A 14,825-nucleotide genomic window follows, 5' to 3' on the forward strand; every position below is an offset into this window, starting at 1 on the left:
ATGCATTATAATAATGTGCATGAGATACACTATATATCATCAGATATCTTAAAGATCTTAGATTGCATTAATTATGATCAATTAGATATATTATAAAAGATTGATTATCTTTCCAAATTCTTGGATATTTTGAATCTACATAAATATAATGGGATATGTAATCTTATTCCAAGATTTCTCAATAAATGACTTCTTCTATAGCCATGGCTACTACACCCAACATTCGTTGGTTACATTATTCTTAAGTTGAATGCCATAATCATGATTACCTTTCAATTTAAGGCCTCGAAATTTTATATCCAATCTTATATTCCAACATTTCTGTTAATTTCTTTTCCATGGATTGACAAGAAACAAGATAAATGAGTTAAATAAAAGATTAAAATTAGAAATGAATATATTAGACAAATGTAGGAATAATTCTAATTGGTAATAAGCTAAGAAAAGGTCAATTGAAATTATTTGATCATATACAATGAAGGTTGTTTTTACACCCCAAGAACAAGAAATGTGTAAGTCGAAGGGTATAAAGGTGTAATAGAGGGGGAAAACAAAAATATAGTGATGACAGTCAAGATGGTGTTACATGTCAAAAAGACTGATCGGGCCTAAGTCAAATAAGCCCAAGCTCGGGCGTAATGGGTTCAAGCTGGGATCAGCTTGATTCTTAGGTTTTAAAAAGTATTAAATTTATCCTCCTTTCCACTCCTTTGATATAAGAATTTCAGTGTTTGCCCCCATTTATTTCTTGCCCTTATAGGAGACCATATAGACTTTAAAGGCAAAATAATTATAACACATTTCTCTTCTTCCTTTACCAATCAAAATATTGGTAAGAGATCTTATCTCCAAACCAACTTTTGCTTTTGCCACCCCAATTCATATGTAAATCACCAAAGAATTAACATAAATCTTGGGTTGGCGTTGGCAAAAGTTGGTGTGGCAGTAAAAGCTTTCTTTATTTTATTCAAGCCCTTGCCTGGTCCAATTTAATGGGCTGAAATTTTTTGTTCCCAAATCCCATACTCGGTGGGTTAAACATAAAGGCCATAAACCTAATTTTTTCAATTGGGCCAGATCAAGTTAGTGGGCCAGCCGTCTCAATTGACAGCCCTATCGCGCTATCACCATTCACCACCACCATCATGATCAAACTACCCATCTTCTCTACTGTGACTAAAAGATTAATAATTTATGTATGAACAATGATTTTCTGACGCCCTCCTATGACATACACCCCCCTACCACAGAACCGTAGATCATTTGTCTTGGGATACACAAAATCATAAATCTTTTTCTTGTATATCTCGAGACAAATGATCAACGGTTCTGTGCTAGGGGGTTGTATGTCAAAGGGAGGAGTCACTTATTACGATTCTTGATATATATCAACGAAGAGTCATGATTTTCTGACTCCCCCCCCCCTCCGACATACTCCACCATACTCTCCTGATGTGGCATGAGTTAGAACCATAGATTTTCTCGGGATACACCATTGCAATCCCCCATAAATCTATGCAGTTGTGTATCTAGAGAAAAAAAATCGATTGTTCTAGCACATGCCACATCAGGAGTGTATGGGGGGAGTATGTCAGAGGGGGGAACCCGAAAATCATTATTCATCAAACAAATCCCAATCTTAACTAATTTTTTTAGTAGAGAAATAGGCCTGGACAGTATTATCAAGCTTAGATAACATTCCCCCCACCCCACTATATGTTTGGGATGGAGCTCTAATGGGCCTGGCTTCAATTATGTTTTTAAAAGTCCAGTTACGAAATACAAATGATCCATTTCACTAAGCTACATATGTTCACACTGTTAATTATAGGTGTTAACAAATTAGTTTATTAGCTTTCATTATCGGGATTCGGGATTGTTAGCCTTATTTTTCTGTGGCGTAGATGAAATAAATCATGTGGGTCCCACTTGAACAGACCATTACAGTCGTTAGATACCAAGTATCTTAATCTCTCCCTCCTTTGTCCATCATCCCTCAACCTTAGCTTCATTTCAGAAGCTCAAACCTCTCTCTCTCTCTCTGGACATGGCAGATAAGGTAGCTCTGCCTCTCCTTCTACCAGGTCCACCTCCTCCACAAAAACCCATATTTCAAGACCAATCCCAACATTTCCAACCAATTCACACTCCCACCCCTCCCACCACCACCACCACCACTTCTTCTCCATTAACTCTTCTTCAAGACATTCTCCTCCAAAACCCTAACTCCTATCAAAATCCTAACTCTCAATCCCCAAACAACCCTCACTCTTCACATTCTTCAATCCTCCCCAGAAGACGAACTCGCCTCGGCAACTCTCGCAACACCAGCAGAGGAAAACCATGGCTGTCTGATCGTTTATCCTCACAAGGTCAGAAAATACTCCAAACCCTACTTAAGTCTGAAACTCACGATATTCAAATTGACGAATTACTTCACACTTTAAATCAACCACAAGAATCGAATGTCGACTTAGATTCTCTATCCGTGGATCTCTTGGGCATAATTAAAGCCTTAGGGTTTCATAAGAAATGTGAATTGGCTTTGAGAGTCTTCCAATGGATTCGGAATCATAATGATTCCGAATTTCTTTTGAAAGGGTCCATTATTGCTGTACTTATTGCATCACTTGGCAAAGAAGGCCGGATTTCCGATGCCTCTTCTTTACTTCACACTCTTCGTCATGAGGGTTTTGCAATTGATGTTTATGCTTATACGTCTATGATATCCGCTTGTGCGACCAATGGGAGGTATCGCGAAGCTGTGTTGGTTTTTAAGAAAATGCAAGAAGAGGGGTGTCGACCGACTTTAATAACTTACAATGTTATTCTCAATGTGTATGGGAAGATGGGTATGCCGTGGAATAAGATTATGTCGATTGTCGATGGAATGAAGAGTCAAGGTGTCGTAGCGGATTCTTACACTTACAACACTCTCATTAGTTGTTGTAGGCGTGGTTCTTTATGTGAAGAAGCCGCCGAGATCTTTGAAGAGATGAAATTGGCTGGTTTTACGCCTGATAAGGTTACCTATAATGTATTATTGGATGTTTATGGGAAGTCTCGACGGCCCAAGGAAGCAATGAAAGTTTTGAGAGAAATGGAAGCAAATGGGTTTTCCCCCAGCATTGTGACTTATAATACATTGATTTCGGCTTATGCTCGAGGTGGGTTGTTGGATGAAGCAATGGAGCTCAAGACCCAAATGGTTGAAAAAGGGATTAGGTCAGATGTATTTACTTATACAACCTTGTTGTCAGGATTTGAGAAGGCTGGGAAGGATGAGTTGGCAGTAAAGATTTTTGAGGAGATGAGAAGTATTGGGTGCAAACCGAATATATGCACGTTCAATGCCCTTATCAAGATGCATGGAAACCGTGGAAAGTTTACGGAGATGATGAAGATCTTTGAAGAGATAAGGACTTGTGAGTGCACCCCGGATATTGTTACTTGGAACACTCTATTGGCAGTGTTTGGGCAGAATGGGATGGATACAGAGGTGACAGGGGTATTTAAGGAAATGAAAAGAGCGGGTTTTGTACCCGAGAGGGATACATTCAATACCTTGATTAGTGCTTACAGTCGGTGTGGGTCATTCGACCAAGCTATGGTTGTTTACAAGAGAATGCTGGACTCTGGGGTCACACCCGACCTTTCCACCTATAATGCTGTATTGGCTGCATTGGCTCGCGGAGGGCTTTGGAAACAAGCGGAGAAAATACTCGCAGAAATGAAGGACAGTGGTCGGTGTAAACCCAATGAGCTTAGTTACTCCTCCTTGCTTCATGCTTATGCCAATGGTAAGGAGATTGATCGGATGCGTGCTCTCGCTGATGAGATATACTCTGACGTTATCAAACCCCATGCTGTGCTCTTGAAGACTCTCATCCTTGTTAATAGCAAAAGTGATCTACTAATGGAAACCGAACGAGCTTTCTTGGAGTTGAAAAGAATAGGGTGTTCACCCGACATAACTACTTTGAATGCCATGGTGTCCATCTATGGAAGGAGGCAGATGATTGCGGAAGCAAGTGAGATCTTACAATTTATGAAGGAAAGTGGGTTCACTCCTAGCTTGACGACTTACAATAGCTTGATGTATATGTATAGTCGATCAGAAAACTTTGAGAAATCGGAAAAAATTCTCAGAGAAATACAGGCAAATGGATTAAATCCCGATCCTGTCTCTTACAACACTGTCATTTTCGCCTACGGAAGGAAAGGTCGAATGCAAGATGCCTCACGGATATTCTTGGAAATGGTGGATTCAGGGGTTAGTCCTGATGTGATCACTTATAACACATTTGTTGCTATCTATGCAGCCCATTCAATGTTTGTTGAGGCCATTGATGTCATCCAATACATGATCAAACATGGGTGTAGGCCTAACCAGAGCACTTACAACTCCATTGTGGATTGGTACTGTAAGCATGGTAGAAAAGACGAGGCAAGCATGTTTGTCCATAACCTTCAAAAGCTTGATCCGCACATTTCCAAGGAAGAAGAGTGTCGGTTATTAGAACGGATAACAAAGAGATAGTTTTAGAAGATTCACTTCTCGGAACAGAGTGGCTGATCAGTTGGTGTGCATCTTAGTTTCCAAGACTTGTATTTGCCCATTTCCTTGATCTCCCTTTGGTGCAAGTATGTTAGTTACTCTTCCTGCTTGAAGTCAATTGATTTTTTGTACGTGTTTGCCTTAGTTTCTGCAAACTTATTATCTGTGTAATGGTTGTCAATCTCTGCAGAGAAGATGATGCGGACATTCGACTTCCATCAATGGTATGCGCATCAACTGTATAGCAATTAAATAATTATCAATTTATGCAATTGATCATCTTCTCTATGATTGTTATCCCATGCAATTGTTTCCCATCAGTGGTGGTGTTCACCAATCGTTTTTGTATTATGTTAAGGGTAGATTGTTGTCTTTTTCTTCAATAGTGTTCTTGAAAAGATAAATATTTTGTAGTCTGTGATATCCAGATACTTTCATTTACATCACATAACCTTGGTATCAACTGGATACGGACTCTATAGATTTTTCCTGCTTCCTGCAATATTGTTAGTTATTTGCTTAACTCGTGATCTACTCTTTTATTTTGTAGCTTGTAAATGTAAATTTTATATTGTGCATTCTTTCTTTGAAGTTGCATACGGAATTGAAATGTTGTGAAGAATAAAAATTGATTCTTAGCGTAGAAAAACTAAAAATAAAAGCATGATTATAGTGTTAAGTAGTTAATTTTCAGGTGAAATTAACGAATTTTGTTGATTTATAACTTGGTGAAGTTTAATTGTAAGATTTTCGTTAGTTGAATTCGTCATGATTGAACTTTAAATGTGAAGTGTTTTTAAGTATTCCATCCCCAATTTTCTACATTTTACTTTGGGAGGTTAAGTGAAAAACATTGTCTTTTTTTTTGATAGATGAAAAACCTTCTCTTCAATATGGGTTGAGTCTAAGACAACTTGCAGATGTTTAAATTATGATTAAGCTCTTAGGTAGTGTATTTTGAAGTTATCTTCCTACAGAAAAGCTACATCGGTGTTACAAATGTGTAAATGCTACTTATACATAAAAGGAGATCTTCATCTCAATTTTTGGATTTTTATTATTTTGGTGAAAATCTTCTAGGAGTTTACAGGCGTATTCTTTGAAGACTTATTCGGGAGATGTGAGGGGATCTGTAGCATTCCAATTGATTTATCTAATGTTGTGGGCCTTTTGTTGTTGTTCATTGGTGTCTCTTTGTAATTGGTTGGTCATCTTGACCTCCTTTTTAGATGAAGTTTTGCTTATCAAAAGAAAAGAGACAGAGGGAGGGAGGTTGGCTGCAATAAAATTGTTTAGCACTACTGTAAATTTAGGTAACTTTATAGATAGTTATTAGAGGTTCTCTCCATAAATTACAAAACTGCTGTAAATAATGGTATCTCATGAATATAGACTATAGGGGAAATAAGTTTGGAAAAAAAAGGCCAAATATGATAATTGTCACAAACTCACAATCATTTCATTTTATTATATATAGTAGAGACTACTTCAAACTATGAAGCAACATTGTTATGTTATCACCAGGTCCTCTCATTTATTTTTTGGGGAGAGAGAAAGAGGGAGAGGGGGGGGGGGGGGGGGGTGTGCAAGGGGACAGGCAGGTTGGTGGTTAGTAACTAGTGTGTGAAGGCGGGTTTCGAACCAAGGTCATGGTATCTACACTCACAGGCTTTGACCAACTTAGCAAAGCTAACACCTTAGCATCAAATACTCCTTTCTTTTCTTAGTGAATAATCCCTCACAAGAAAAAGTTGTCACCAACTTACAGTGCCCAACAGATTTTGAAAAGCTTTTCATTCACATTGTGTGTGTGTGTGTGTGTGTGATTGATGTAATCTAGCGCAGCAGGAGTGTATCTATAGGCAACAACCTTCTCTGAAAAAATTGACAAGCATCCTTTTTGTTTAATCTGATTTGGAGAGGCATGCTATGATCCTTAAGACTCTTGTCGATGGTGAGTTGTGAGCTTCAACCTTAGATGGAGTTTTCTTGATCTTATAAGTCCCAAGTTTAGCTTGGAAAGAATCTTGGTCAAATATGGTTTTACCTCATCAAGGTCAGCTTTTGAGGTGTTGATAATCTAAAGGTTGTATTTGGCCTGTGCAATCTCTGCCATGTGGTGAAGTGGTTGTGTGCTCTAGTAGTCTGACCCTTTCTTGGATGCCCATATGATGCACTTTGGAAAATCCTCGTTACATAGTCTTTGGTCATATCGAAATGAAATATAGCAAGAGTTAGACCCTTGCACTTGAGGATGTATATTTCAATTAGTCAAAGTTTGCATGAAAAACATCAATTTTACCCCTCTTCTATGGGGACAAACAGCAGGGTACTAAACAACTGTTTGTCATAAATCGAAAACAAGGATTATGATTAGTATGAAATCAAAGTCTGTGCTTAGGTATTCATTTTTTTAAACTAATGACATGTAGGGTTTTCTGCTTGTTCCTTGGAGAAACATGTGTGACGAGAGTCCCTCACGAGCCAGTGAAGATGTATGATATCGCCCAAAACTTAGCAATCTACTAAGGCTTTCGCAAGCGAAAATTTCCTCTTTCAATTTCTTTTCATTTGTTGGGGCATTCCATAACCTCTCAGAATAAAATTGGTTTGTTCCGCCATCCCACCCTATAAATCATTAGTATTTGTTTTCAATAGAATCTTCTGCAGTCATTAGTTTCGTCATTCCCATCTCTTCTCGATTCAAGGTTAGGTCTGAATTCTTTATGCCTCCTCTCAGAAATGAATATTTTATTTGATGAGTCTCTAGAGATGAATATTTATCTTTCTAAATAGATTCAGCAAATTGATTTTAGAGCTTGAAGAATAATCAAATAGTAAACTCGCAGTTTTGTCAGGAATTGTACCAGAAATTTGAGAAAGAAGCAATGGGATGTAAAGCCGCTCTCCTTCTCTAAGTACTGCTTCCAAGTTTGATCTTCCTATCAAGTATTGTAGGCCATGCAGAATGTGCACACCATGGATATCCCTTGAAACTATTTGTGAGGTCCCTCATTCAAATTGGTCATGTGATGCCCCATGAACATTCATTATGTTGCTTCTGCTTTTCTCCCTTTCTTATTTTTCCATAGAGTTATTCTCTTAAACACAATGTATATAATGGAATTTTTTCTAAGTATTTAGCGAACTTGCCGACCCCAAATAGTTGGGCTTGGGATACTTATGTAATAACTTCTTTTATGTTCCCGCATAGTAGTCTGTTAAGCTTCTTTCTGAGCTCATTATTTTGAAGATTTGCATGCCTTGTAATGTTTCCTATATCTCTAGTTGTCTCATTATTAATCTTTATAGTAATGTTGTTACCTGTTAATTATGTTGATTCGTTAGCATGATATGATAGGCCTTTCTGAAGTTAATTCTTGTTAATTAAAGAAGTGTAAACCTAATGTTGTAACTTGGGTCTATTCAATTAAATCAATGTGAAACTGAAAATATAAACGATGAATCGACTTAATACGTATGCCTCCGCACTACTCACACATAAAATGAAAAGATGAAGAACTAGAAATCATACGATGAGTGATTGTCAATGTGGTATGTTAAAAAAATACTTTATTAAAGTATTAGTCAAGTTTTTTTTTTTTTTTTAATTTTATGTTAATTTTTGTGAGGACAAGAATGTCAGAATGGATTGAAAATATATGATGATGATATGTAAATTAATGATTACCTCTAGATCATCAAAATATTATCCACAAATGATCGTATAAATAGGGATTAAGTCAATACAAAAGACTCCACACATCTTTTTCACACAATAAAGATGGATTATAATACATGTTTGTAACTATAAAAAATAAAAAATAAAAAATAAAATTTAAAACGGCTAGTGACACACTCAATTGGATGCATCAACCTGTAATATCCATTGGACCTATAAAAGAAATAAATTAGTTTTTTATTTTATGTGTAAATAATTAGTTGACTTATGGATTTCAAAGTTTAAAATTGAGAACCAAAGCAATCAAAACAAGTAATTAACCATGAAAGCATCAAATCTAACAAGGGACCAATCAAGTTTAATTGGTGTTATGACCAACAACAAATTTAAATCATGAATGACGTATCCAGAGATCTTCAATGTCAAACCTTTCACTCAATTGGAAGAAATCAAAGATGGACACTTGTCAAGGAAAGGTGCAAAAGTAGCGATGAGCTCCTAGTGGTCAAACTATGCCATCATCCTTATCTCCAACCCTCATTAGAGAGTACTGTTCGTATCATTAAACTGCTGTTGCCTAACGTAAGCAGTGACGTTTATGTGCAATCCATGCAGTCTTCACCTTTAATAAGACCAAAATTCCCAATTACCTAAGTTACTGTCAAAATATTTGAGTAATTTACCTTTTAATATCAAAACCAAAAGTTTCTTCTCCCTCCACGTGACGGATTCATATCTCATAGGTAGTCCGACCAACTTAATAAGATTTCATATCTTAGTAAGTGTCTTTGAGCCCACTCTCATGTATTAGTCCATCGGCAATCCAACACCAGTCTTATAGATTCTTGGAAAATTTTATGTTCTCAAAAATAAAAATAAAAATAGATAAATTATCATTTTTTGAACTTGATCAAAATCTTAAAAATGAACAACTATCAAACTTTCAAAAATTAAAATTCATGTGAGAAAATATATATTATTAAAAAATAGAAGTTTTAAAATTTCAAAAACATGATACGAAATATACCACATGGTACGAAATTTTATATACCATCCATTTTCAATATATATATTTTAATATGAGTTTTTCCATGAATTCTAGAAGTCTATGTGGTTGGATTGTCAATGGGGTAATCCATGAGAACCCAATGGGCCTTAGTAAGTTTTGAAATTTTAGTAACGGGCTATCCTGACTTACAAAAAGCCAATCGAAGTTTTAAAAAAAAACACGTGTAAAAAGCTTCAATGAAAATAAATAAATCAACACAGCAGGTACATATGTCATGCACGTAGTTTACTCATATCTTCCCGTCCTTATAATCTCTCTTTTTCTCTTCGAAGATCCCTAAAATTAAGATGAGCTGGTGGTGGGCAAGAGCGATCAGCGCTGCAAAGGCATAATTTTAATCTAATTTTCTTTTTCTTTTAAAAAATTAATAATTTTAGCTTAAAATCTGATTTCATCTTCTTTGATTGATTTTTCTAATTTCACAGAAGAAATTCGAAGACGACGAAGTTCCAAGAAAGTACCAAAGCGTAGGCTTGGTGATCGGTATTACCGGCATCGTCGGTAACAGCTTGGCCGAAATTCTCCCATTATCTGACACACCCGGTGGTCCCTGGAAAGTATATGGCGTCGCTCGCCGAAACCGTCCTCCATGGAACGAAGATCACCCAATCGAATACATACAGTGCGACATTTCAAACCCTGAAGAAACCCTAACAAAGCTCTCTCCCCTCACAGATGTCACTCACATCTTCTACGTCACCTGGACTTCTCGATCCACCGAAGCCGAAAACTGCAAAGCCAATGGTGCCATGTTCAGTAACGTTCTTCGAGCTGTAATCCCAAACGCGCCCAATCTCCAACACATCTGTCTCCAAACAGGCCGAAAACACTACGTTGGTCCATTCGAAGCTTTCGGAAAGTTCGAACCTCATGATCCGCCATTCCATGAAGATCTCCCAAGATTAAACGCTCCTAATTTCTACTACACCCTTGAAGATATACTCTTTGAAGAGGAGGAGAAGAAAGAGGGATTAACGTGGTCGGTTCATCGGCCTGGGAATATATTTGGGTTCTCTCCTTACAGCATGATGAATATAATTGGAACGCTTTGTGTTTATGCGACGATCTGTAAACATGAGGGTACGCTTCTAAGATTTCCCGGGAGTCGGGCAGCCGTATTCGGATGCTTGAGATGCGGATCTGATTGCGGAGCATCAGCTATGGGCAGCAGTTGATCCGTATGCGAAGAATGAAGCATTTAATTGCAGTAATGGAGATGTTTTCAAATGGAAACATTTGTGGAAGATTTTGGGAGAACAATTTGGAGTGGAATGTGCAGAGTTTGAAGAGGGGTTGAGTTTGGAGGAGATAATGAAAGATAAGGGACCAGTGTGGGATGAGATTGTGAGAGAGAAGGAGCTTTGCCCAACTAAATTAGAGGAAGTTGGGGTTTGGTGGTTTGTGGATATTGTTTTAAAGATGGAGTCGATGATATTGGACACTATGAACAAGAGCAAAGAGCATGGATTCTTGGGCTTCAGGAATTCTACTTCTACATTTATTTCTTGGATATACAAGATGAAGGCCTACAAGATTGTTCCTTAGGATCCTTAATGATTATCTCGAGACCTCAGATCTGTCCTTAGTTAATAACTACAGAGGTCCCACAACTTATTTAGTGTAAACGTAATTAATAAAAATGGATTGTGATACATATCAAAAGGGTTTTTTTATAATTTAAAATATTAATTAAAGAATTTGAAAAGATTATATAGTGAAAAAACAACAGCTTTGCAATTTCCCTAGTTTTTAACTTGAAGCAGGGCACGTGCATGCTGCATCAAAATTTTGAAGGAACCTTTCTTATTATAAGACACATGGCGTTTTGAATTTATTTCACCTCTTTACATTTTCGCCAAATTTTTTTTTATATTATCAAATAGTAAAGATGATTGTAGCTGAGGAAAAAGAGATTGATGTCAGCGCTCAAGTAAAAATGTTCGTTCATTAGGCATATGAAAAAGAAAAAAATAATAATAATTAAACTATGGAAATACAAAATTTACAATTGAGGAACAGAACATGATTCAAATCAATAACAAGGAATCAATCATGAAAGCATCAAATCTACCAGGGGGACCAATAAAAGTTTATGCTTAAGACTGGCAAAGATCCAATCAATAGGGTTAGTGGGTATGTAATTTTTTTTTCGGATAATCAGACATCCTGTAAACAGTGGATCGAACTATATATGGCTTTTACCCAATTCATAGACCATGGTCTTGTCCAGAGATTAGTCTCGAGATACGTGCAATATCCGTACATCACACACACACACCCACACACCAAGTGAGAGTGTGCCTTGCCGGGTACCCTGGGAAATTAATGCTCATATTGGGTATTATACCCATGACTTATGGACATTAATTGCTTATTGGTTTAGAAATTGCCATTAAACCAACCCCTCCGGGTTGGGGTCCATAAAATTGACATCAAGCTATTTGCATCGTGAATGACGTATGAGATCTTTAATACTTTGAGTTGGTGGACTACATCGAGTGACACATTTCTCAAGGAAATACTAATTGATCAAACTAACACTCGATTGGAAGAAAACAGAGGAACCAAAGTTTATAATTTGATGTTGTTATAATAGTCAACTATGTGATGATTCTCTCATTAATACTGTTTGGATTAAACTGCCGTTACGTATGCAATTACGTTATGTGCCAACAACACCTTCAATAATAACCATACATAGCACTCACATTTGAAAGTAGCTGTTCAAATATTTGAGATAATCTTTTAGACTAATATTCTATCAATAATTTATTTCTTAATATCAAAACCACAAGTATGGTCGGTTCTCCCTCCACATGATGTGCTTGGGATGACACTACATTAGTTAGTTTAAGACATAAAATGGGTCGGATTTTATCCTAGTGATCCAAAATCCGAATTTAACATATTTGGATTCTTAAAGTAAATCCAAATCAAAAAATGAGTTTCACTTCCCTCAATCCTTGTCAGATCTGGATTGGATATGGATCCATTCCTATATCTATGAGAATTTGAAATGATATTTTCAAAAAAAAAAAAATTATTAAATGATCTAGTATTAATTGATCTAACCTTACTCAATCAAGTAATTCAAGTTGAAGTAAGGGCGGAGCTAGAATTTTACCCACAGGAGGGTAGTGTCAGAGTTGAAATTTTTTTATGGGGGGCACTAAGAGTTTTAAAAGAACTTATGAGGATAATGTAAGAGTGAATTTTTTATTTATTTATTTATTTATTTTTAGGTCAACTAAGAGTGTAACAAAATTTTTTTTTGGGATAATAGAGATAAATTTCTTTATCTATCACAATAACTCATTAATCTTTTGTAAAATTGAAAATTCTTATGGGTCAAATGCTCCCATTGCCCTTAGGGGAAAGATTTTGTTTAAGTGAAAAGAGAATGATTCAAATATGATTTTATCTAGTAAGGTCCGAGTTGGATTTGGATACAAATTTAGATCCAGACATAAAAAATTCAAATTGGAATATGGACAAAGTGAGATCCAACTCGAATCCGACCCATTTTTATGCCCTTGATTAGAATATGAAAAAGAAAAAACAAACAAACAAAAAGCACGTGTAAAGCTTGTTTGGGAAATAAATTTACACGGCATGTCCATATTTCTTTCTTGCACATTGTTAGTTTATTCATCGACTTATCTCCACCTTATCTTTCCTTATCTCTCTCGTCGAAGATCCCTAAAATTAAAATGAGCTGGTGGTGGGCAGGAGCGATCGGAGCTGCAAAGGCACCAATTTCAATCTAATTCTTCTCTTTTTCTTCTTGTTTTTAATCAATTTTAGCTTAAAATCTGATTTCATTTTCTTTTGATTGGTTTTTTCTAATTTCACAGAAGAAATTCGACGAAGACGAAGGTCCACGCAAGTACCAAAGCGTAGGCCTAATAATTGGTGTGACCGGAATCGTTGGTAACAGCTTGGCCGAAATTCTCCCATTATCTGACACACCCGGTGGTCCCTGGAAGGTCTATGGCGTCGCTCGCCGAAACCGTCCTCCATGGAACGAAGATCACCCAATCGAATACGTACAGTGCGACATCTCAAACACTGAAGAAACCCTTTCGAAGCTGTCTCCCCTCACAGATGTCACTCACATCTTCTATGTCACCTGGACATCTCGATCCACCGAAGCCGAAAACTGCGAAGCCAACGGCACCATGTTCCGTAACGTTCTTCGAGCTGTAATCCCAAACGCGCCCAATCTCCAACACATCTGTCTCCAAACAGGCCGAAAACACTACATCGGTCCATTCGAAGCTTTCGGAAAGTTCGAACCACATGATCCGCCCTTTCATGAAGATCTACCGAGATTAAACGTCCCTAATTTCTATTACACACTCGAAGATATACTCTTCGAAGAGGTGGAGAAGAAGGAGGGGTTGACGTGGTCGGTTCATCGACCTGGGCATATATTTGGGTTCTCTCCTTATAGTATGATGAATGTAATTGGAACGCTTTGTGTTTATGCGACAATCTGCAAACATGAGGGGACGCTTCTGAGATTTCCAGGGAATCGGGCGGCTTGGGAAGGTTATTCTGATGCTTCGGATGCGGATCTGATTGCTGAGCATCAGATATGGGCGGCGGTTGATCCTTATGCGAAGAACGAAGCATTTAATTGTTGTAATGGAGATTTGTACAAATGGAAGCATTTGTGGAAGATTTTGGGAGAGCAATTTGGGGTGGAATGTGCAGAATTTGAAGAGGGGTTGAGTTTGGAGGAGATGATGAAGGATAAAGGTCCAGTGTGGGATGAGATTGTGAAAGAGAAGGAGCTTTGCCCAACTAAATTAGAGGAGGTTGGGGTTTGGTGGTTTGTGGATACTATTTTTAAGATGGATTCGTTGTTGGACAATATGAACAAGAGTAAAGAGCATGGCTTCTTGGGTTTCAGAAATTCTACTACTGCATTTGTTTCTTGGATAGATAAGATGAAGGCTTACAAGATTGTTCCTTAATTGATTGTTTGGAAGTGTTGATCGATCTGTTCTGCCTTGTGTTATAGAGGAATCGGTCACCATATTGGATCCTCAGTCCAAAGTAAAATAAAGAGGAAAGAGAGAATGGAAATAAAGAGAACTTATAGTTTCCTAAATGATTGTTGAATGTGACGCTTTAATTTTGTGTACGTGATGTATGAACCAAAATAATGAATGAAGAAGTGTTATTTTACATGCTGGATTTTGGAGAAATTTTCAAAACTAAACTATTAGTGTATAATAGTGTAAACCCCCTTTTAAGGAAGTAGGATCCATTTTGATTTTGGGTTGTATACATATAACCCATTATATCTGTTGCTCTTTTTCTTTTTCTTTTTGCCCTTTTGAATTGATGTGAAATATTTCCTAATGATTTCTTAACCATTCATACAGATATGCAAACTCTTTTTTTAACTTATGAATGAGAGCAGTTCTCTATCCTGCTCAACCGGGCCAAAATTTGAGTAGCTGGCTATTCATGGATTATCCAACTCTACATCAGTTGTTGATTTATAT

General features: G+C 37.0%; 2 protein-coding genes and 1 pseudogene across 4 annotated transcripts; all 3 read left to right on the forward strand.

Moving 5' to 3' along the window:
* Positions 1-1,967: 1,967 nt before the first annotated feature.
* LOC147409276 (Pentatricopeptide repeat (PPR) superfamily protein) lies at positions 1,968-7,840 on the forward strand. 2 transcript variants are annotated; one of them, XM_086427162.1, is made up of 3 exons: positions 1,968-4,644; positions 4,749-4,782; positions 7,408-7,840. In XM_086427162.1, the coding sequence occupies exon 1, from the start codon at positions 2,048-2,050 to the stop codon at positions 4,538-4,540; it is 2,493 nt and encodes an 830-aa protein (XP_086283288.1). In that variant the 5' UTR covers positions 1,968-2,047; the 3' UTR covers positions 4,541-4,644; positions 4,749-4,782; positions 7,408-7,840. The 2 variants fall into 2 exon arrangements, with proteins under 2 accessions (XP_086283288.1, XP_086283286.1); XM_086427160.1 differs by having other exon boundaries at positions 1,968-4,782.
* A 1,635-nt stretch (positions 7,841-9,475) lies between these two features.
* Positions 9,476-10,966, forward strand: LOC147409277 ((S)-8-oxocitronellyl enol synthase ISY1-like; annotated as a pseudogene). The gene is made up of 2 exons (XR_015173235.1): positions 9,476-9,635; positions 9,735-10,966. The product of XR_015173235.1 is annotated as a (S)-8-oxocitronellyl enol synthase ISY1-like (transcript).
* Positions 10,967-12,896: 1,930 nt separating this feature from the next.
* Positions 12,897-14,504, forward strand: LOC147409278 (3-oxo-Delta(4,5)-steroid 5-beta-reductase-like). The gene is made up of 2 exons (XM_086427172.1): positions 12,897-13,058; positions 13,164-14,504. The coding sequence occupies exons 1-2, from the start codon at positions 13,020-13,022 to the stop codon at positions 14,286-14,288; spliced, it is 1,164 nt and encodes a 387-aa protein (XP_086283298.1). The 5' UTR covers positions 12,897-13,019; the 3' UTR covers positions 14,289-14,504.
* The last annotated feature ends 321 nt before the right edge of the window (positions 14,505-14,825 follow it).

The sequence above is a fragment of the Akebia trifoliata genome, chromosome 2, assembly GCF_017979445.1.
Source record: "Akebia trifoliata isolate Shusen 1 chromosome 2, ASM1797944v1, whole genome shotgun sequence".
NCBI lineage: Eukaryota > Viridiplantae > Streptophyta > Magnoliopsida > Ranunculales > Lardizabalaceae > Akebia > Akebia trifoliata.